The sequence below is a fragment of the Protomyctophum parallelum genome, assembly GCF_964188405.1.
Source record: "Protomyctophum parallelum genome assembly, chromosome: 3".
Lineage (NCBI taxonomy): Eukaryota > Metazoa > Chordata > Actinopteri > Myctophiformes > Myctophidae > Protomyctophum > Protomyctophum parallelum.
In genome coordinates this window covers 20,961,266-20,985,986 of record NC_139698.1, presented here as the reverse complement: position 1 = coordinate 20,985,986, position 24,721 = coordinate 20,961,266, and the positions used below count along the sequence as shown (strand labels likewise).

The 24,721-nt window shown below is 43.0% G+C and overlaps 2 protein-coding genes across 2 annotated transcripts in view; both read left to right on the top strand.

The window, feature by feature from the left end:
• Nucleotides 1-406: 406 nt before the first annotated feature.
• fbl (fibrillarin) lies at nucleotides 407-7,907 on the top strand (the record flags this gene model as incomplete). Its single annotated transcript, XM_083762062.1, has 9 exons — nucleotides 407-416; nucleotides 2,495-2,680; nucleotides 3,082-3,237; nucleotides 3,744-3,838; nucleotides 4,466-4,636; nucleotides 5,718-5,850; nucleotides 6,169-6,281; nucleotides 6,506-6,651; nucleotides 7,325-7,907. 9 exons carry the CDS (start codon nucleotides 407-409, stop codon nucleotides 7,347-7,349), a joined length of 1,035 nt encoding a protein of 344 aa, XP_083618188.1. The 3' UTR covers nucleotides 7,350-7,907.
• A 4,910-nt stretch (nucleotides 7,908-12,817) lies between these two features.
• Nucleotides 12,818-24,721, top strand: part of dyrk1b (dual-specificity tyrosine-(Y)-phosphorylation regulated kinase 1B) — a 79,103-nt gene continuing 67,199 nt past the window's right edge. The window contains exon 1 of the mRNA XM_083760389.1: nucleotides 12,818-13,585. The gene's annotated coding sequence lies outside the window, so the exon portion shown is untranslated. The remainder of the gene's footprint in view (nucleotides 13,586-24,721) is intronic.

Here is a 24,721-nt window from a genome sequence, read left to right as displayed (position 1 = left end):
GACTCACTGCTAGAGCCGTACAAATATTCTCGTATGGGGCTCCCTGCCTGGAATATCTTTTTAAATGGGGGTCCGCGGTGTCAATTCGGGTGTCCTTGGCAGGAAAGAGTTTGGGAACCACTGAACATATTGGTTTGTGGCGCTCTCTGGTGGCCACATAGGAGGTGGACATAAATGATGAATAGCAAGTTTAGCAACCTTAGAACAACGAGCAAAGCATCATGGGAACTTTTTTCTACAGCCACATGGGCAGCCCGCGCGCATGCGCTGATTGAAGCTCCGGCTCTAACCCAGAAGAAGAAGTCGCAGAAACCACACAGACAGACGACACGACACGAGCAGCGTGAAGAAGAGACGCTTCAGCAAAAACAAGAAATAAAACTTTTCAACACGCTTTGAAGCAGACATGGTGCCAGGTACTGTTTAATTTAAAATTACTCCTCGGTTGTTGTTATTCGTGCGTCTTTTACACGGTTACAACGGTTCATTTTAGCGTTAACATTCGAAACGTTCTAAAACTCGGCCTGCTGCGCCATCGCTGCCCGACGGCAGCGTGTTTTCAAACTCCATTAAAGTGTTGCTCAGCTGTTTAGTGTTTGTATAATAATTGTACCACCGACCATATGCAACGTTGAATTGGACATGTTTGGTAGATGAATATCACCATATGACACCATTAAAGTCGTCTCTTGTTGGCTGCTAAGTGTTAGTAGTACTGTAACTCCACATGGTCGCACTGAACGCGACACACGTGTTGAGGTGGATGGTGGACTGACTCCATAATTATGTGCTGCTCTTCCTGATAGGAGGAAATGCACCATTTTTATACCAATAGTCCTAAAGCATGGTGTAGTTCTACAGTTCAGTTTACTAGTGAAGTCGAACTTCTTGATATCGTGTTGCGGTTATGTGGGCAATAATAAGATTTTATTTTATGGTGTATCGCCCACGTAGTGGAACGATTTTAGATCCAACCTCATGTTGGAGCTCAGCTTAGCTTTCCAAACCTTGCCTGTGTTTAAATCTCGTATGTAGCTCTTGGTATTTTTTAGTATTTTTAGTATTTTTTTTTTTTTTTTGGAGTTGAGCACTTTTGGTTCAATGCTGCATGTGCTTTATAAATACAATGGTTTGGAGTTTAATCTATTGGCCCTTTTACGGGGGGGATGTCTTGTGTTCCAAATCCCAAGATGAGTCAACTCTGTCCACAACCAAATGAACCCAAATACATTGAGTTTTAATACCATCGTAAAGGATCCAAGTAACCAGAAACTATACACATTTTTATTTAAGACATTTGTATACTTTATCATATAATTTAAACTTTTATTCAGAAATAATTAATATATTATGAAAATAGTTGGTAATTAATTTAATATCATTCCATCTCTACTTTAAGCATGCCACCAGACGCAACGGTTTTATTTGAAAAATGTAGACATAATTGACCAAAATTAACATTGCAACATGATATTGTTTGTCATGCTACACAAATGAAGCAATTTACAATGCCCATTTTTGGTTAACAGTAGTGTAGGTGCAATGCACAAAGAATCCACGGGGTGGCCTTTATTTATTTTAAAGATCTGTGTGCCTGAGTGTTGTATTTCCTTTGCTACATGCAGAATAATACAATCAGAGCTCTTGTAGTAAATATATGGTCATTATTTGGAATCAAAGTTTAATGTCATATATTGTATCGTGGTACATATCTGTATGCAGGCAATACCCACCACATACATACAAAGTCATCTTGGCCTCAAATTATTTGACAATCACTGTACCACTAGTGGGAACTCTGACCTCTTGACAATATGTGAGTCACTAACGACAATTTCCAAGATGGTAAAATGTTGTGAAGCATTTATTCATTTCAATGGAGGGTATGCGCATGCATAAAGTGAGTTTAACATTGTTAGTACTTAAGATGCAATCAGAACTTTTCTGTTTGGATTTGGACAGGCCAGAAAGTAGTTTTTTGCCACTCAGTAGGCATAACTTGCAAACTTCTTAGTTGAGGGACGCAATAAAACGACCTCTGCATCCAGGGGATGCACTACTGTACTACTTTTATGCTAGTTTATTTTGCTAGCTTTAGTTATAGTAATCATTTCTTCTTCTGCTTTCTACATGAATATAACCATATAAAAAAAAAAAAGTTAAATGCTGCAATATGTAAATGTCAAAATATGACTCCTAACGTTATTGAAGTGGGACTCGTAACCTGTCCATGGGACTCATCTAAAAGACCATCCCAGGACATTGAAATTTACCACTCTGTGGTATTTCAATCTAATCTAGTTTCTTATTCACCTGAGCAACAAGAGATGCATTTAAAGGCATGTTGACTTTGTAGAATTAGAATGAAGTTTTAGGAGGCGTTTTTAGAAGGTTTAATTGTTATGTAAAAAATCCACCAATTAAGCATCGACTGTAGAGCTATGTAAAGTATTTTTTAATAACGTCTACCATTTTTTCTCTGTTTATCCTACAGGCTTTAGTCCCCGTGGAGGTGGGGATCGGGGGGGGAGAGGAGGAGGAGGAGGAGGATTCCGTGGAGGAAGAGGTGGTTTTGGTGGAGGAGGAGGGGGCTTTGGTGACCGTGGAAGAGGAAGAGGGGGCTTTGGTGGAGGAGGAGGGGGCTTTGGTGACCGTGGAAGAGGGGGTTTCAGAGGACGAGGTGAGGACATGTACATCTGATGGCTGTTTAAAGTTTGATCTGTGATCACCTGATGGATGATGGAATGTTCACCCACGTTCCATTATCTGTCCATTATCAATATTCGTAATCAGATGTGTTTTTCAAACGGGTTGACAACTTGACTCCCTTATCTTCATAAGATGGAGATGGCTTTCTGAGTTTTTTTTGGTCCATTATTAAGCTTTTGGCAGCTATTCTGCTAAGGAGAAATGATTCTCAAACGCAAATATACGGTCAAAAATAAATTGTAAGTGATGCATTTTAGGATTAGGTAAACTACTGTAAATGAGAGATTGTTTGTGATATCAGTATTTCTATTTATGTATGAGTCAAATGGCGTAAACGGTACTTTAATAGTGGTTTTTAATCTGTTCTTCCAGGTGGCGGAAGTTTCAGGTCACCAGAGGGTGGACGTGGCGGTTTCAGGGGACGTGGAGGTGATCGGGGGGGAAGGGGTACACCGAGGGGCAGAGGAGGGGGCAGGGGGGGCTTTGGTGCAGGAAGGAAGGTCATGGTGGAGCCACACAGACATGAAGGTTGGTATTATCATTAATATCACTATTTGTGTTTTATACAAGAAATGTATGTTCAGAATCTACAGCTTGGTAGGCTGCAAAAAACCAACGTAGCCAACGCAAAATGTATGCTTCACAACATCCACACTGCATTGTGTGCTTGTTGATCAGCCATTTACAGACTTCATAATTTGTTGCTCGATGGTTTCTTGTGTCTAAAGTGTTGGACACACGATTGTTACATTTACCATTCTCTCTTTAGTAGGATTTTGGGGGGTTCCTACCTGATTTAGTCTTGAGATTCTACCCACACACTATTTTGTTTAGGTAGTTATCTGAAACATTTTGGGTCCTGTACAAATAATAATACGGTTAATAATAAAGTATTGCATTGTACTGATGAATATTGTGGTATGGATATAATTCAGATTCAATGTATTGTCACTTAAATGCTCTTTATAGGTTGTGTGGAAAACCTATGCTCGGAAGTTCGGATATAATAAAACATGATGTATTGCTTCTTTCAGGAGTGTTCATCTGCAGAGGGAAGGAGGATGCTCTGGTTACAAGGAACATGGTGGTGGGAGAGTCCGTCTATGGAGAGAAGAGAATGAGTGTAGAGGTAAGATTACATAAAGGATAATGACCGCTGCTTCACAATCAATTTTCAATTTGGTGAAAATATCGGCTCTACAAGGTCGTGGCGAGGCATTGCGACCTTGCAGATTGGCTAAGAAGATTTTGTGTGGGATAATGGGAAGCCTATTATTGGGGTTGGGACTCAGAACTGGTTCTGTTTCAGACCCAAACTTGGAGTGAGACGGTCGGGCGTAGACAAGTGTAATATCGAAAACAGCAGCATATCGAACACCCACAGAAGTCCTCAGAAGTGTTGTTGGACTTTACCAGTGGGCGCAAAGGTGGTAGCATGTTGACTTTAAGGAAACCACACCACAGAAACGGTTAAATGTAAAGGTTAATCTTATCTAATCAATGTATCGTGTGTGTCGAGTCTCTGAAACTCTGTACCACCCCTGCTGCATCAGCAGCGTCGCACACTATCGAGCTGCTGTGGTGGGCACGAGCAGAAATGCATCAAGTCGTGTCCCAGATATAGCCAAAGGAACTGAAGTGCTGCCTGGGCTCGAGCTTTGCTCGGATGGGTATGAATGAGAAGAAACCTTGATGGTGAAAGGGTATGTGACATCAGTTGATTTACAGTGGCTTCATTTCCTGTCTTTTGTCTCAGGAGGGAGAAACGAAGATTGAGTACAGGGCATGGAACCCCTTCCGGTCCAAACTAGCGGCGGCCATCTTGGGAGGAGTAGACCAGATTCACATCAAGCCGGGTTCCAAAGTCATGTACCTGGGTGCAGCGTCTGGGACCACCGTGTCTCACGTCTCGGACATTGTTGGACCGGTCAGTACCATGCCAGTCCTAATGGACATACAAAAAGGTGTTAAATGAAACCACTTTCAACCTGGAATCCCTATTTTGATGACACGTGATTGATTTATTCCAGACACAGTTGGTCCATATACAGAAACAAGACACAATAAAAAAACTAGCTTATGTAACTCCAAAAAGTATCAATTAAAAACATATAAACATTGCCTCCAGTGTTTCCAGAAGCATGAGGAAAAGATTGTATCACTCCGTGTGATCCCTGTTAAGGCCATAATTAATACATTAATTCCTCCCAGAACTCATAAACATAATTTTTCTGTAGCTTTTCAGCCAGAGTTTGCCCTCATGGCCTGTTCATTTCTTTTGATATAATTTATTTGTATATAGCATAGAGCATATTTAAATCTAGCATTTGCATGCTGCTTATGGTCACACGGGCCATGTCTACGTTTTCCTGCTGAGACCAAACATGTTAGAGAATCTTTAGCCTCTACATGTAGATCATGGACTTAGACATTCCATCCAGGTCTCATGTTATGATTTAAAAAATAATAATAAGGATTGCTTCCATTAATTAAGTGAGCTTGTAGAAAATGTCTATTTTCACTGCGTGACAAGCATTTACCCACAGCTTTTTCTACCAGCATCAAATGTAAAAAGTGAAATTAGAAGTGCACATGTAACTAAGCTGGCCTGAGATCTGAGCCTTCAACAAGGAGTTGAATGGTGAATCATAAGTGCTATGATTCACCATTCAACTCCTTGCAACCAAACGATTGCGTGTAGCATGAAACCATTATCCCCAATGGCAGTTGCAAGGAGTTGCGTTGGTGTGAGATAAAACTGTTTCAAGGAAGGCGTTTCATTGGTGCGGTTTGGGTCTAAAAAGTAAACTTTGAGTTGCAACCTATTCTCCATTTATCTACAAGCCTCTGTAGTACGACACAAAAGGGTATATTAAGATTCACTTCCTGTGTCTCCCTCCTTTGCTGTTTGTCTCAAATGGAGGCTTTAAACACTTGAGTATGCCTTTTTTGTGTATGCATATACCTTGTTTTTGTATGTGTATAAATTTTTTGTTCTATGTGTACAGGAAGGGCTGGTCTATGCCGTGGAGTTCTCGCATCGGTCGGGTCGTGATCTCCTCAACGTGGCAAAGAAACGAACAAACATCATCCCCATCATTGAAGATGCCAGACACCCACACAAATACCGCATGCTGGTTGGTATGTACAATCACGTCACAGTAAAAGCACCCAATACTCCACCCTGCTAGTAGTACTCTGTTAAATGCAAGGTTAAGAGATTTTCATTTATAGCACTGTTATCAATATATATAACATTACAGTACACTTCAAATGTGTTGTGAGCGGCCTGTATGTACAGCTTCATATGACTTTATCTTATTATCATCCCTGGTGAATTTAGTATTACATTTTCTTGCATAAAAATGTGTTCTTTCTGCTCTGCTGTCCAATAAATTACAGATGTCTTAACAGTCTTCATTCAGAGGCTTACATGAATACTTATGGGTCTCTTTTCAGGCATGGTGGATGTAATATTTGCTGATGTGGCCCAGCCTGACCAGACCAGAATCGTTGCTCTGAATGCTCACAATTTCCTGAAGAATGGAGGCCATTTTGTTATCTCCATCAAGGTATGACGTAATATAAGTACCAGTAATATAAGTACCAGTAATGCATTGAAAATAATTAACGGACACTAAAACGAACAATAACATAAATACCATATAATTAATGGTCTGTATATATGTACCTGCGATTGTGGGTATAGTCACCCACAGTCGCAGGTACATATACACAGACTATTACAAACTCACGGCTAACATAACACTTTAATCCCGACTGTTTCTCTCTCCAGGCGAACTGCATAGACTCCACGGCAGCTCCAGAAGCTGTGTTTGCAGCCGAGGTGAAGAAGATGAGCTCAGAGAACATGAAACCACAGGAGCAGCTCACGTTGGAGCCCTATGAGAGAGACCACGCAATAGTGGTGGGGATCTACAGGTGGGTGGATGGCACGTCATTGAGCACACCACAACCACAGTGCGTTTTAACAACGGGTTAAACAACGGCCCGACACATCGCCCGAAAAGATGAGCGTTCCTTTGCCCACTTTTCGACCATTGCCTACTATCGCCGGTAGTTGCCCATAGACAATGAATGCACTTCCGGAAAATTAATCTGGCTGTCACCTGCTGTTAAAACGTACTGTTGGCTGACCGACCCAGGGCTCTGCTGGGTCTGCTAGTTTTTCCCTTTACACCAAATCTCTTCGCCGAAAATATCTACAAGCTCACACTGTTGTGAGCCAAATGTTCGCCCCTGCTGCGGTTCATGATGTGGTTAACCACTTTCAACCTTGTTTGGGAAAATAGGCAAACATTTTCAAAAATGTTTTTTTTTTAAATAGATCTACCAAGGTCACAGTGCACTGAGCTTGTGGATACGCTGTTTCTTTCATGACAAAGTATAAAAAGGCTTATACATTTTTTTAACATGGTATTTGCTTCCCTGAGGGTGTAGTGCGGTGCTGTAAAAAGATTAAGCATGTTAAATGTCTGTATGTACAGTATTCCATGCCACCTTCCAAAGATTCTTGATGAACAAAACTTACTCATTCCATGACATGCTTTTTTCTCCTGTATGATGTTCTGAACAGTCTTCTTTCTCATTTCAGACCGCCTGCTAAACAGAAGAAATGAGACCTGTACACCACCTTGATCACAACATCTGTATATGTAAATTACTAGACTTGACGGCCATGGTAAACGGAACCATGAGTGTATATTAAGGGTCATTCAGACCACTGCCATTTTTCTCCCCAACGTTCCAATGCTTCATTTATGCTCCATTGTGCGAGGGTGTTGCACACCGAAATGGCTGCTGTACAAGCTCACAGCACGTCACATCTTTCAGTGCTGCACATCATCGTACGATAAGAATAAATCGGGCTTAAGATGGGCTTGTCTCTTGACAAATCTTTTGGTCTGAACTGTGCTGCACACATGATTTATTGAATTTTATTGTTTTATTTTTTTTGTTTTTTTTGTTATCTTGTAATTTGCTTTCATGGTTAGTTTTTCTGTTTTAAAGCAGAAGAAAGCGGAAGAAAAAAAGATTATAAAAAGTGCCCATTGTGAATTTGATAGCTGAGAAGATGCGTACAGTAGACAGAATGTCATTGTTTTGTAGATTGGGCCTTGAACTTTACTTGGGCATAATGCCATGTTATTTGTTTTTTAATAAAAGATATTATAACTCTTCTGGGTTTGTTTGTAGACTACATGACTATCCCTGCAGAAATATAATGGCCTTAATGACACTATGAATGGGTAGTACCCATACATTGGAAAATAGTTTAATGGAAAACTGTTAAATATACATAACTTTGAAATGTACTACAAGCATTTCCCATTTGTCCAAGCAGCATGACGCTAGTGGATGTGTTTGTTCATGTGTTAATGAGATGAGATATACTTTATTAATCCCCGATGGGAAATTGAAGCGTTACAACAGCATAATGTGACACACGAAAGCTAAATCAACTGCACAGACAGAACACAAGTGGACATAACCACCACAAGACCAGGACTACCAAGAGGCAAGGACCATATGCCATTTGGGGGGTGGCAGTTCTTACGCATTCGCATTGTATAGTTAAATATTGGCACTGAGCAGTTTAGAAGGTTTTTAGGTTACAAAGAGCCTTGGCTCATAGGGATATTAAAAGATGCCATACAAAATGGCTTCAGTGGTTCATTTTGCAATCTCAAAGTACTGGCTGTAAATGAGCAGTTTGTTTGAAGGTGCATTTGTCTAAAGATATTTATGAAACACTGGCCCAATGGGACAGGAAACTTAAATCAATCACGTCCCTTGTCCCACCTAGGTTTTTTTTTTATTGAGAAAATGGTAATTAAAACGTTCCACCCATTAGAGTTTGCCCCCCCACCTACTGGTAAGTACATTTAAATATCACCACCTGGCCTGGTGTCTGGAGTAAATATTTGAAGTTCTGCACAAAAAATGAGACAACAGGCGGTCTTGAAGTGAAGTCCCACTTAAGTGCCACTTGATGTCGCCGCTGGGTTGAAACTCAGCTCTCCAGATGAGGGTTCAATATAAATTAACATCAATAAATCGTTATTTCATTAAGATTATGATAGTGTCTGATCTACAGTACAACTATATCTAAGGTTCACCTTCACCTCTATCTCGTTATTGTAGCCGAAACACGGCCGTATCCTCTGCTAGAGATCTCGATTCTCGAATCAACCCGTTAAGATGCTTTTATTTCAAATGCGAAATGTTTCGCTTACGGAAAGGTACGCGGTTTGAATTATGAAAAGCGCGTTTTAGATTTCACGATAATCTGACTCGTGTGACTGAAATCATACTGGTCTTGAACTCTTTTTGACAGGTGCCTGCAGAGTGCCGTGGGTTTGTTTTGGCCGCCATTTTGTGGGGATATTTCACTGGAGCGCGCGGCGCCGTTCTTGCCTTGGTAGAGGTGTTATAGAGAAACGAGTGGACTATCACATTTCGTGACTCTAGGAGACGCTGTTTTACGGCCTTCGCCAATGAGCAGGGGTGCGAAAATGATTGATTGAAAATTGATCGATTGAAAATGTTATTCACAGCATGAAGTAGAATGGGCAAATTTCAAACGAAAGCACAATCAATACAAAAAGAAAAACTGATACGAGGACGAAACCATGAAAAGCACTAACTTGTTTACATTAGGGTCTCCTCCATTTTCAATTAATAAGATTAAAATAATTTAAACACAACCAACCAAACACTACATTACACCTCCTTTCACCTTTCTACAAAGTCCTTCGTTGCCCATGTGTGACAACTTCAGTAAATGACCTGATCATTTTATAGTTTTTGATTTAAAGAGTCACTTTGACACTTTTCATGTTTAAAATGTATTTTTTCTCACTCGAAAGGGTTGCGCACAAATGTTTAACTCACCGTTATGTTAATCGCATGCAATTATTTTAATCGCAATTAATTGCACACTTTATTTATTTTAGCCATTTGGAGAGTGGTTCTCAACATGTGGGTGGGTCCCCAAATTATTTTGGGAGGTCCTCAGGCAGATGATTATTAATGTGCAAGATTGTTTTCTCAGCAGTAAACAAACCAATATAGAATACAGTAACTAAAAAATATATCGCATGGATGCACCTGGGACGTATCCCTCAGTGATGTATCCTGAGGTCAACGGCGACCCAGCCGGGGTGATCAAGTCCCGAATTAGTCCCAGTAGCTACCCTCAATCAGTCCCACTAGGGAAAAACCAGGGCCACACAATCCGTTGGAACTAATCAGAACTATACTCTGCCAGGGCTGGGAGGTACGCTTCTCTGGCGTGTGGAAGGATAGGCTCTGTGGGTTGACTCCTGCCCGGGCCCCTCATACAGTATGTCTCACCAGGTCCACTCCTGCTCTCACCAGGAGTACAGCGAGGACCTGTGCGTTGCACCAGACTCCCAGCACCAGACACTTCATTCAGGAGTGGTGGATTCTTGAGCCGCAATGGTTCTGCAGGCTCCACCTGGGCAATGGTAGCACTGCAGGCTCCACTTGCGGCTCGAATGGCCCTCCTAAAGGCCTCATCGAAGGTTTTTGGGCTTCCTCCTCACGGAGGATGCAGGCTGGAGCGCCAACCCATACTGCTCCCAGGGTGCCATCTACATTCCAGCTGTCACCCGTCTCTCCGGTGGTCACCAGACTATACCTGGTTGTCACATAGTCTATATGAGTCACTATAAATAGAATACCTCAGGACGAAAATAAATACATCGCATGGATGCAACTGGGACACTGATGTATCCCAAGGTCATCAGGGTTTCGGGTCTCGCAAACATCATACCCCTTAAGGCCTATTCATAGTCTGGATTTTCGGTGATGAGGTGACCACCGCTCCGGTGGTGAGCTGACCACCGGAGCTGAAATAACATTGAGCGGTGGTGAGTAAAAACAGAGAGATGGGCTGGAGCGGTGGCGGTGGTTAGCTCTTCACCGTGGCTCGTGACGTCATGTTGTAGTTCTGTGGTCACCTAACCACCGTAAATCCAGACTATGTATGAGCCTTCACTCAGGTGACCCAGCCGGGGTGATCAAGTCCCGACTTACGTCCCAGTAGCTACCCTCGATCAGACCCACTAGGAAAAGACCAGGGCCACACAATCCGTTGGAACCACATCGGAACTACTATGCCGGGACAATAAAAAAATTAACATACTTTCGCATACTTTTTCCACTCCTATTGATTGATTGATTGATTGAAGAATGTATTAACAGTTTGCAGAATTACAGTACATTTCAAGCACAACTCAATACAAAGACTGTTAACTGTGAGTGGACGGCCCAATAAAGCATTACACTTGTTTATAAGAGGGTCCACATTGTTCAATTCATCAAAACATTTAGAGACGTACAAATATACACTTCTATATAGCCAAAGAACAGAACAGGAATTCATCCTAAAGGAGGTAAAAAGGGAAAATAAACATATACAGTGAGGGGGAAAAGGGGTGGGTGGGTGGGCTGGGGGATTCGATGGGGGCCAGTTTCGAATTGCAGCTGTCCGTCGGCCGTCGCTGCCCTTTGAGAGCGGTTTTGAAGGAGTCAAGGGATTCAAGTCTCTTAATGACTGTAGGTAGTGGATTCCACATTTTGGTGGCATAGGAGTGAAAATAATTTAGTCCCTTGTATGTGCCGAATCTGGGTTGCACATAGTTTGTTGCACTCCCTCTGGTGTTGTGGTTGTGGAGTGGACCTCGTTAACATTAAGGAAGTATTCATACAGGTACATGGGTATCTTGGTGGTGTATCGAATCTTGTGGAACAAACCCATTGCAAGATGCTGTACTCTGTCGTCGACCCTAAGCCATTCTAGCCTGTCAAAGTGGGCAGGGGTGAGGTGTGTTCGGGGGGTGAGACCAATTAGGAGCCTGACCAGTTTGTTTTGGGAAGTCTGAAGCCTTGTTTTAAGGGCCTTTGAGGTGCTGTGGTACCAAGAGGTGCATGCGTAGTCGAAGATACCTTGTACGAGGGCATGGGGCTCCTGTTAAGGTCTCCTGTTAAGGTCTTCAAGGTGTTTTTGTTGACCAATGAAGAGATCCTGTAAAGGAATCTTGTTCTTTGGTTGACTTTTTGATTACGTTGGTGGCCATTTTATCACCGGAAAGAATATCCTCCGGGATGGAACCTTTTCGTGTGATATTATTGTCACCCACTCTAACCTTAAAAAGCCATCTGCCTTGCTGAGATTACTATTTGTTCCAAAGAGAATGGATTCAGTTTTTCCCAGGTGTAAAGATAGTTTGTTATCAGCGAGCCAGGTGCAGATTCTACCAAGCTCAGAGCTGAGGGCCTTTTCAACCTGCAGTTTGTTTCCTGTCTGAGACCAGCAGTGCTGAGTCATCTGCGTGCGAACAGGAACAAGTTGCAATCACAAGCTGATGTCATGTCGTTTACATATATTAGGAATAGTAAATTCCCTAGTATGCTTCCTTGTGGAATGCCACAGCTCACTGGGAGGGGGGGCAGTGTTCCGTTCACCTCCACCAGATCTGTTCTCTTCCCTCCAGGTAGGATTGCATCCAGCTCACTGATGTGCTATCAAAACCAATTGCTTTTTGCTTGTTAACCAGTATGGAGTGGTTCACAGTGTCAAAAGCCTTTTGGAGGTCCAGCATGACCATGCCACAGTATTTGCCAGCATCCACCTCGTTTGATGTGGTCGCTCAAATAGAGGAGGCATGTGTCTGTTATGTGTCAGTGTCCATGTTAATAAGGGTATAAAATACTTTGTGAACAGATACAAAACTAGATAAATCATGCAATAAATCACAATTAAAATATGTAAAATATGTAATTGGACAGCACTAATTATATAGGCCTACAGTAACATTATTCATAATTTCTGCTGTTCATTGAAATGAACCACCTGCTGCACTCTCACCAAGTTGAGCTCTCTTGTGCAAATAATACTTGGGAATACCACAATTTAGATTTTCTAGTCTCTGTCTTATTCTATGGCTCTGGTCTAGTCTCAGAATTCGGCGGGTCACTGAATCCCGTGTAACCGGCAGGAACGCGCTTTCCGACCGCTCCGCTTCTCTCCTCTGCTGTGTGTGTGACCGAGATTAACGGCACAGAGGGGGGGTAACCCTGACCAACGCACACACACATCACTTCCAGCTTCAGCTCTGAAACGCACACTGAACCCAGCGGTAGTGTGTGTGGTTTTGTACCGGTGCACAGCGGCCCCCCGGCCCGCCGTTCGGCCGTCCAGAACCAGAACCCTGCAGTGGGCGGACTCATTTTTCTCTCTCAGTCTCCACAAACGCGAATGGCAGCGTTTTAGTCAGCTAGCATGCTAGCTGGCAGCTAGCTAACGTTTTTTGCATTACATTCTGTTCTATTCGAGCTAGCTGACACGGCTAGCTAGCTAGCTCCCGGGTCGCAGCCGTTAAAGGGGTTTTGGGAGATCGATCGACACAAATCTGTGCCCGAGAAGAACCACCGACCAGGGCGGACATCTGACTGGGGTTTCGGCGTGCGCTGGTGGTGTCCATGGTTATGGTGGCGGGCTGCCATCCTGCCCTGAGCCGCGGCTAGGCTGCACTGCGCCGGGATCCCACCCGACCCCCGTCCCGCAACCCGCTGCTGTCTGTCTGGAAGAGCGAATCACCTCCATCTGCTGCTCAATCTGACGGGGATTTATTGTTATCGTTGTTTAAAAAAACGACCTCTCTGTTGGGATTTCTGTCCCAGAAGAGGGTCGACAGACCGGGGAGGAGGGGGCTCGGTTCGTTTGGAAGGTGGTAGAGAGACATAGAGAGAGACAGAGCGAGAGAGAGAGAGAGAGGGGATCTGAACATGGCTGCTTCGGGGAGCTTGGATCGACACGCCGCCTGAGGTAAGCTCTTCCCCGGCCGGGTGGATGTGTTTTCTGACGGGGTGGATGCTGAGCTTCTGGCTTCATGTTCTGCATCAACTCGTGTGTGTGTCTGTCTGACTGTGTGTGTGTGTGGGAGGGAGAGGTGGTGGTGGCTCGGAGGCCGTGTGGCGTTAGACTGCCTATCCCTCCCCTTCTCTTCCCACATCATCCCCACCCCTGTTCCTACCCCAGCAGCACCCGGCTGCTGGTCCCCGGCACCCGGCTGCAGAACAGGCGCGATGCACCCGGGCAGTGGAAAATAGATGGTGTGTTCAATCGGTACTGATCGATGGATGGCCGGTAATGTTTAGCCCATTAGCAGACTCCCATGGCGTTAGATGGCATGATGGTGATGATGGAGGGAGGAGGATGCTGCTGCTGTTGCCCCTGCTTCAGCATCAGCAGCCCTCCAGTGGTCCACCACTGACTCCATCCTTGGGTTTTTTTTGGAGGAAGATTGAACGCCCAGCTATCTGACTGTGGTGTGACTGGTTTGTGGGATGGGATGGGATGTAGAGGCCACTTAATGAGCCCGCTGTGGCGGCGATCAGTCATGTTTGAGGCGGTATGTGCTGTGGGTATCTAGGCAGGTTTTAGCACCACCTGCCTACACACGCACGCACACACACGCACACGCGCACACAGACTGGGAAAGGATGCAGGCGGATGAAGATGGATGGGTGAATGAATGAAGGGATGGATGTATATAGACATGGACGGCTTTCTAGCCTCTGTTTTAATGCACCGGAGTCCTGTGTCACTGTATGTATGGTGATGGCTTTAGCTATCATAGCGGCCATGTCCCCTCCCTGCCCACCCACCCCCCCCTCTCTCTCGCCCTCTCTGTGTATCTGCAGCGTTTCATCTGCTGTGGCAGCTAACACTGCTTAGCTACTGCATCAGCCCCAGCCCCAACCCAGCCCCATGGAGGAGGGGGGGAGAGGGGCAGATAGGCTGCCCGGCAACGGGTGGGAGAGGTCAGGGGAAAGATACGACGAGAGACCCATTGGGTGTTTCACAGCCAGAGGCAGGGTGACTTTATTGGGCTCTCTCTCTCTCTCTCTCTCTCTCTCTCTCTCTCTCTCTCTCGCTCCTCTCTTTTCCTGTCTCTCTCCCTCTCTTTCATTCCCTCGCTCTCTCCCTCTTTCTCTCGGTGTGCTGATCCTCTGTATTATCAAGTGATGCTCTGGATCAGATGATGTACTGGTCTGAATGTGTTGGCCACCTTTCTCCAGTTTGAATAACCTTTGTCACAAAGTCGTGTGTCTCTCTCTCTCTCTCTCTCTCTCTCTCTCTCTCTCTCTGTCTCCATCTCTGCTGCTTCTGGTGCTTTTGGATAATGAAGACTGCTGGTTTAAAATGGACCCTCCTCTTCTCCCTGCTCCTGTCGTTTTCCCCTCACTCTCTCAGCATCCTCCTCTCCACTCGTTCGCTCCTCTCCTCTATTCGGGTTTTGATGATCATTTCACCAGCAGAATGCTGTATCTGTATGGACCGATTCTCTGAGACTTGGTGTGTATTTAGAATCGTATTAGTGTGTTCCTCAAATGTAGGTCCATATGACCAGGTGTTTTTGTGTTGCGGATTCATCTCCCCAGATAAAGGACTGTTGTATCATTTGGATTGACGTCCAAGGCCCAGTGCCACAATGGAACATGCGAGATATGACAGTAAAGGCCTTCCCAGCTATACAATTATATTCTAATAGGTTTTTACTGTACATTAAAAGACATGCTGAGTAAATGTGACCACAGAGGGAGTTGTGCCATCAACGACTTGCAAGTGTTTCGACAATGCATTTCATCCTTTTCAATTATTCTTGGCTGTTTTGTCGGTTTATTTTATTTAACCTTTTTTCTGAGCAGAAAACATCAATTTAGCAATACATTCTTCTGTAAAATGACACAGGATTCTGTTGGACATGCGTTATAACATAGGATAACTCCAGAAGGTGGACAAAACGGCAGAGCATCACAAAACACTAATTATAAAGGTTTAAGTTAACACCTCACCACTTATAATGTTAATATCCTCTTAGGATTGTTTGTCTTGTCTTGGGAAGACAAGATTTGTTTCTAGACGCCAACAGAAGCATTTCTTACCTTGTTATAACTTAGCAAAGTCCACACTCCACAGCATAATTTATTTATTTACATCCAAATTTGAGCAAGTACACGAATCACACACTTTCATTGACATGGCAGAGACTTCAGAAACAGTCAGAAATAAAGATGATCTCTCTGTAAAACCCCCTTGAGGGGGATCAGGACCCCCTAGGGTTCCATCTATATGGTTGATAGTTAGCAACTATCCATCATCTCTCAGTTAAATTAATTATTTTAGTGTCACGTGGCACAAATGTATCAAACGGGGGTCCTTGAAATTAAAAAGTTTGACTGAGAATCACTAATTTAGGTCAACACAACCTCACAGTGGACGAGGTATGTACTTTGCCAGTAGCTACAAACCCCATATAGTTTTTTGATTGAAGTATTTATTAACAGTTTGCAGAATTACAGTACATTTCAAGCACAACTCAATACCTTTTTGTGTTTGATATGTGTTCATGTTTGATATGTGTTCATGCACTACCGTACCTCTGGTCAACCATTTAGTGGTCCTACCTGGGCCGACCACGGTATCTGATCTCTCAAACAGAGGAGCAGATTGACCGCCAGCTACAACCACTGCAGTTGTGTTGGTTACATTGTGTTAACTTTTTAAGGAGGGAAAAAAAGCTCCAAGACGCTTTACACTGTAGCAGATAGCATGTTGCATTTCCCATTAAATGGTAAATGGTGCATTTATATAGCGCCTTTTATCCAAGGCACTTTACATAGATTGTGCATTACATTCACCCATTCATACACCGATGGCGGCGGAAACCATGCAAGGCACCAACCAGCACATCAGGAGTAATTCGGTGGGTTCAGTGTCTTGCTCAACACTTCGACACTAACACTTCGACACTTCAACACTAACTCTGGCGGAGCCCGGGTTCGAACTGGCAACCTTGTGGTTTCCATCCGGCCACTCTACTCCTGAGCCACCGCCACCCAAATGGGCACCTAAATCAAATGGGCTTCTCCACTAGATAAAAAAAACAAGCATGCAACAGCAGTGCACTCTTATACCCTTGCACACAGGCAGAGGTTGTGTTCTATGTGGTGGGATGCGTGCATGTGTGTGCTGTTAAAGTCAAGCTCACAGTGTTGTTACAGTATGTGTCCTTGTGCATGGAGGAAATTAGCATTTCTTGTACAATTGATATTTGCAGTTTGTGGACTGAAGCTCTCCTTGTAAATGTTTTCGTTATACTTCCGATATTTTGTGTTGAAAGTCCTGTTATAACAACTCACTCATTCTCTCTTAAAGGGACACTTCACCCTTTTTGCAAAAAAATATATGTTAATGACGTTTAGAACACTTTCCTGGGGGTCTTTATGTGTGTAATATGTGGTTTTAGATATTTTAGATTGTAGCATTGAGCCTGTTGGCTCTGATGTCATGGACACTGGGCTCACTTCCTTCCTGGACTACATGTTGTCTCAGTAAGACAGCTCTCCCCCTATCCACAAGGAGGAGCAGTGCACCAAAGAATTATGGGAATTGTAGTCCAGGAAGGTAGTGAGACCAGTGTCCATGACATCAGAGACAACAGGCTCACTGCTACAATCTAAAAGATCTAAAACCACATATTACACGCATAAAGTCCCCCGGGAAAGTGATCTAAAGCTTCTAAACGTCATTAACATATATTTTTTTGCAAAAAGGGTGAAGTGTCCCTTTAACTCGTGTAGAGACGCACGCACGCACGCTCGCACGCTCGCACACACACTGCTAATTGATGAGGCTCAATTGCTCTGTATAGAAAATAGTGAAAATATCTACAAGCTCACGGCACATGACATTGTGGCATGTTGTGAGCTTATTGAGCTTGTAGATCTGCTATTTATAAAAATATACTGTAAAACGCTTTGTTTTTTGAAAGTTTTCAGATAAAAATAGCGACACTGTGTGTGTGTGTGTGTGTGTGTGTGTGTGTGTGTGTGTGTGTGTGTGTGTGTGTGTGTGTGTGTGTGTGTGTGTGTGTGTGTGTGTGTGTGTGTGTGTGTGTGTGTGTGTGTGTGTGTGTGTGTGTGTGTGTGTGTGTGTGTGTGTGTGAGAGATATCCAGGTTTTTCATGTTCTTTAGAGCAGTGGTTTACAACCTGTGGCCTGTGATTTTGGGGCGGATCCCCAGATGACAGTGAAGTGAGTAATGCGTAAGAAATTAAATTAAATTAAACAAGCTCAAAATGACATAGTCATATTTATATTTTACACACACACACACACACACACACACACACACACACACACACTCACTCACTCACTCACTCACTCACTCACTCACTCTCTCTCTCGGGTTGTTGCTGGCTGCAATGGTATCCCATTGGCTGAGAGGTCGGCTAGAGGCAAAAAGTATCTGGTTGCCTAGAGACGTGGCAGCCAATCAGAAAGATAGGTGACTACAGCAGCCAATGCAATGATAAGTTGCCACCACTACCAACCTGATAGATTGTAGAACAGCCTGCTTCGCAGCTGGTAAAAAAGATCATTGACCAGATCACTTAATTCCTTCTTTTTGGTAGTATCTTTTCTCTAAGCAGGTCGCCTAGATAACCAATAATTCTAATCATGTTGTAGATTTCTTTTTTTTTTAAATTCTGAAATCATGTTCAGGTTCTAAATGTTTTTTATTATATCTTACATAGTTAGAGGCCTCGTATAAATAAGCCCCTTGTGCTTCTTGCCTCAACATGGCACTTACCCTCATTTGTTTTATGTTTCATTGTGTTGTTTTAATACAGTGCTAAATATAAATCAAATCAAATCAGTGCTAATATTTCAACTAGTGTGAAGACGGTGTGAAGTTAGTCGACAGCAGGTCCAGTATAAACACAGTGAAAAGCATGAATCACAAACTCAGAGCATCACATCACCTGACAGTACAGCCTACTGCATCAAGTGCTGGTGTTGATGAAAGTCAGATACTATACCCGTCAGGTTCGCCCTCACATTGCACATTAACCATGCATACTCCAAATGTACGTATGTGCAAAGATAGTGACAAACAACACCCCAAGGAGTGGGGACTAATTCTAGTCAATTCCTGCCTGCCTGCATTTAGCTACTGTCTGAAGTAATCTGTTAGTAACTATTGGTAGTGTCCTTAGTGTTGGTAAAGTTAGGGTCCTAACGATTAGTGTTGGTAAAGTTAGGGTGCTAATCATTAGTGTTAGTAAAGTTAGGGTGCTAATCATTAGTGTTGGTGAAGTTATGGTCTCAATCATTAGTGTTGGTAAAGTTAGTGTGCTAATCATTAGTGTTGGTAAAGTTAGGGTCTCAATCATTAATGTTGGTAAAGTTAGGGTCTCAATCATTAGTGTTGGTAAATGTAGGGTGCTAATAATTAGTGTTGGTAAAGTTAGGGTCCTAATCATTAATGTTGGTAAAGTTAGTGTGCTAATCATTAGTGTTGGTAAAGTTAGGGTCTCAATCATTAGTGTTTGTAAAGTTAGGGTCCTAATGATTAGTGTTGGTAAATGTAGGGTGCTAATAATTAGTGTTGGTAAAGTTAGGGGGCTAATCATTAGTGTTGATACATTTAGGGTGCTAATCATTAGTGTTGGTACTACTATCCTAGGGATGGGAAAGATTAGGGTTTTTACGAATCGATTATTTGACGGCAGTTATTGAAAAAAGGAAAGGCTTTATTTAACTTGACATTGACAATTCCTAGTCCTTTCCGTTCATAGCTATAATAATAATAATTTGTTGTCTACGTGTTGCTGAAACGTTGGCGGGAGGGAGAGCAGACTGCATCCTGGACTGCATTAGTAAATGTTTTGCTATAAACCCCCCCAATGTTTTAGTAATGTTTGATCTGTCTGAACTATGAATCTGCATACTGCGAGAAGGAGGTGCGTCAGATACACAGGGAGAGGGTATGTCTTCATAAATGGGTCGTCACTTGTCACATTGGAGGTATTATTACCCCGACCATAATCCATATGTGTTGTTATTGTTACAGTGACTGTACACAGTCGGCGTCTTATTATCCACCACGTTGTTATTGTGTCATGATGGGTAACGACACCAAATCCGTAAAGCCTGATTTATATGACGTTGCAGATCAAGATCAATGCGTGGCATCATGGACATAAGATGTATGCAAACTTTACGCTGCGTATTTTGCACTGCACTGTTTTATTTTTTATCTTGTTTGTTGAAATCATCCACATAAGTTAAGTTAACACTGTAAGTGGCCAGCAGCAGCGATTTGAGGAAAGCAAAGCTCCTGAAGGGCGCGAGATCGACTGACATAGACACATAGGTTTTTTCAGAAAACGGTCAGGATTTAGATTAGAAAGCATTTGTAGAATCGTCCTCGGGTCTAAATGAGTTAAAACATTTGGAAAGGAAATTGAAAATAGAAAAAAATAAATAAAGAAAGCTAATATTAGACTCTGAAGATTAGTATTTTAGAAATGCACAAGTGCAGTAATCTATAATCACATAGATTTGTTTTGTTTAGTTTAGTCACATACCTACTTACCTCGTTGGTGGTAGTACAGGTATGGTCCCAATCATTACTATAAAGCCAGATTGCGTAATAATCTGTTGCTGTTTGCTAATGAGTGACTGACTGACTGACTGGGGAGGTCGTTGGCTTTAACACTGCCGACTGCCTGGCTGGCTATCTGCCTCACTAGTGTCCGTCTGTCTGAGTGAGTGATGGGCTCGCTTGCTATTAGTTGCTAAACGACTTTCTAACTGGCCCACCAGTCCATTACTGACCGACTGGATGGCTAGAGCAACGTGGCTCTGGTTAACCTGTTGGCTAGTACGCTAACGTCATGGTTCCTGTGTCGACATGACCCTCATGGCGTGGGGGACGAGTAGCACTGTCACAATTACACAGTTAAGTTGACGATTAATTATTTGTCACACAAATAGTTAGCGATTGACGATTTTATTGTGTTTTTTTGGCATTGGAAATTGGAACATCATGAATAGAAATTGCATTTCTGTCCTGGCTTTTAGGCTTTGTAATAAAAGATAGATATGACAAATATACTGAAATATATCCAGAAATTACTGGCATTTTTATAATTGTTATGCTTTTCCAAAAATAGCAGAAATGGCTGATCTACAAGCTTACAACAAGCTTGTAAGTTTGTAGAGCTGCTATTTCAGGTTTCAATTTATGTATGAAAATATTTATAACATGGACACGATTATGACGATTATGACGAAATAATTGCGATTAAACGATTATGTAATAATTGTGACAACCCTATAGGGACGAGTGACGTTGGCATCGCGTAACCCCCGGGCTACATAAAGGACCCTGCAGACCGACCGATAGACCCCTTTGCTCGTTTGTAAGATCGTATAGTTCAAGACGTATTTAAGGGACGCAGTTAATCAGTCGCAGACCCAATCTATCCGTTTGCCAAAGTCACAGTCTTCATCTGTGCTGCTCACCCATTGATCCGTCTGCCAATTGGCCCGCCTGTCTTCCCGCCCATCTGTCTGACTCCCCTGTTTGTCTGTCTGTCTGCCTGCTTGACCCATCCCGGGGTCTGTGCACTCGGGTCCACCTGCCAGCCCTTAAAACCATGTAGGCCTGACCTCAAAATAATAAAAAAAGTCTTCCTCCAGTTTTCAGAAATAAATATTTTCACGATTTTTCAAAAATAGCAGACCTACAAGCTCGTAGCGCGCCACTCGGTGGTGCGCTATGAGCTCGTAGATCTGCTATTTTTCAATAGCTAAATTATAATGTTTAAAACATCATAGTCCGCTTACAGCTACCTGTAAGCGGACTATAGCTGAGTGCTGGTTAGTAGTGCTGCACGATTAATCTGCAAAAATATTGCGATATGCGACACATACCTATGCAATCATCTCATTTCTGAATTTGACCAAGAATCGTGCAGCACTTAGTTGGCCGTCCGATTCATTTTTGTTACTCGCGATGGAATTGTTCTGTCCCGCTCGACGTAAGAACAGGGAATAATAACCTTCCAAACGCCGGATTTAGTCTCATTTTGAGCAGAAAATGGAGTAATAAGCTTGCGTGTGCGTAAAGAAATTGAATCGTGTCAGAATCGTGACCTCAAATCTTGTGGAGGAAAATCGAGATGCACTTTTTTAGCAAGAACCGTGCAGCACTACTGATTAACTAGATACTTGAGTGGCACGCACGCACGCACGCACGCACACACACACACACACGCACGCACGCACGCACGCACGCACGCACGCACGCACACACACACAGTCACACACAGTCACACACAGACACACACAGACACACACACACACACACACACACACACACACACACACACACACACAGAGGCCACGCATTCACGGGTAGAGGACCTGGCCAACCCATCTTTAAAAACCACCCCAAGGGGGCTTTAAAAGGTTGGTGGATGGAGCGGAGTCTCGCGTAATGTTAGCTAAAAAGTCTCACCTCATGCCCTGAAAAGGTTTAGAGAAGTCCCGCCCATGCTCAACACTGTCCACACAGGCCTGAGGTCAAGTGGATTGAACCAACTGTCCATCAAACAATCATTGCTGTATGCTTTGTCCCTTTTGGCTAAACCTGCAATACCATTGGGATGTAACTGAGGTGTTTAGTGTGATTTTGTGTGATTTGTGTGTTTGAAGATGCTTAAAACCTGACCCAGGAATTTATAGAAATAAAAAAGGGGCGAGATGAGTTAGAGAGAGGAGAGGAGAGCACAGCGTTGTTTCATTATTTATGAATTTTATTTAAACTTTTTGAAACTTCTCATCTGTATTCTGTAATGCCCAAAACAGGGATCGATTACTAATTTGATTATTTAATTTAATTAACCATTGTTGATTACTTTTGATTGATTATTACATAGATTTGGTTTAACTGTTTATTTGGAGTTACTCTGTATATAGCGTGTTTTCTTTTCATCGAATAAAGTTGATTTTCTTTTGTTGTTCCCACCGCCCTTAGGTTTGAGTTATTAATGAAAAGGAAACTGGGTTGCAGAATGGATGACCTGTGTCTTGTATGGATGGAGCTATTTATTTGAGACTTGGAAGTTAACCCATTCTGGACTGAGGTCGATAGAAAAAAAGGCTTCTAAATCCTAATTTTTTTCTGAAAAACCCATGTTTTTTCTTTGTCAGTGGTGCTCAACCTTTTTCATGTCAAGGACCCCCAGAATTATCTCTATTGGGCCACGGACCCCCATCTCAAAATATGTAGTTCCAGGGATCCCCCAGAAGCCAATATTTTAGTTAAAAATGTTCGCTCCGAAATATATATTCAATGATTTGCGCCACATTTTAACGATTTTTCAAAAATAGCAGACCTACAAGCTCGTAGCACGCCACTCGGTGGTGCGCTATGAGCTTGTAGATCTGCTATTTTTCAATAGCTAAATTATAACATAATGTTTAAAACACAAAAAGGGGTTCCCGCCCCAAAATGGATTAACATGTTATTGAGAGGGTTCAGTAAAAGACCATCATTGGAGTAAATAAGTCGTCTTTTACATGTCTTGTTTGTTGTATTTGTATGTTTGGGTCCTGGGAAGACATATGTATATTTTGTGTCTCTTCTGAAAGAGTCTGTGGGAACAGTTGCAGTAAATCAATAATGTCACCATCATGTGCAATCCAGCTGTGAACATACTAAACCATTATATTCATTGGGTGATAAATTCACATATAACACCACAGCAGGCAATGGCCCAGTGATCCATTCTTCATTTTACCCTAAAAAATACATTCTAAAGTAACAAAAACAAAGCATGCACACAGGAATACTTTCTGAACCTTGTCATGCCTATTGAATAAATCCATCGAATTGAAATGAAAATAGTACAGATGCTCATTCTCTTGATTAAACTTTACAGGTGTACACCTTTCGCGACAATGTTTGAATAGATTCAATAGGGTATGCGCATGCATAAAGTGAATAGATTCAATAGGGTATGCGCATACACAAAGTGAATAGATTCAATATGGTATGCGGACTATGCGCATGCATAAAGTGAGTGGGAAATCGAGTGGCAAAGTGACTTGACGAAGTGAGTTTAATGTCGTTTAACGTCGTTTAATGCAATCCGACAGGACTTTTCTCTTTGGATGTATATGGGCTGTCAAGGCCAGAAATGTAGTTTTTCGCCACTCAGTAGGCATTCCCGCATAACTTCCGGGTATGACGATGATGTCACACTCATACCCTCTATCTTCACTTCTTGTGCTCAACCACAAGGGTCAACGGGGTCAACAAATGTTGACCCTGTCAACATTTTGACAGGGTGGTGAAGGATTAGAAATAATAATGGAAAGGTGTATTGGTTCAGTTTTCACGGGACAAGTCGTCAAGCTACTTGCAGACTCTCCCTAACGAATATAGCAGATCTACAAACTCACTCACACAATATGTCGCACGGCTAAAGTCGTACGATTAGTCACACACGTTACCGCAGTGACATTTGTTCTCCGCATTTGACCCATCTCTTGGAGCGGTGAGCCGCAGCGTGCGCCGCGCTCGGGAGTCATTCGTTGATTTGACCCCCCAATCCAACCCTTTTTTTTTTTTTTTGCGGCTTACGCCTTTTATTGATTTTTGAAGGGACAGACAGTAGGCTGACAGGAAACGGGAGAGAGATGGGGGGATGACATGCAGTAAAGGCCGTGTCGGGCTCGGGAGTCGAACCCGCGGCACACTGCGACTGGATTACCAGTCAGGTGCCCAGACCGTTACGCCACGGCCTGGGCCCCAATCCAACCCTTTGATGCTGAGTGCCAAGCAGGGAGGCTTTGGGTCCCATTTTTACAGTCTTTGGTATGACCCGGCCCGGGGATCGAACCCCCGACCTCCCAGTTTCAGGGCGGACACTCTAACCACAAGGCAACTGTCTGGTGTCACTGCGATGCACTTTGAGCTAGCTGCTAGATGTCTAATGCTAGTCATTTACCATGTGCGTTGATAGGCACTAACTAGTCAATACAGTATATTATGTGCAACTAGCAACGTAGTCCACTTTTGATGTCACTGCTGTGATGA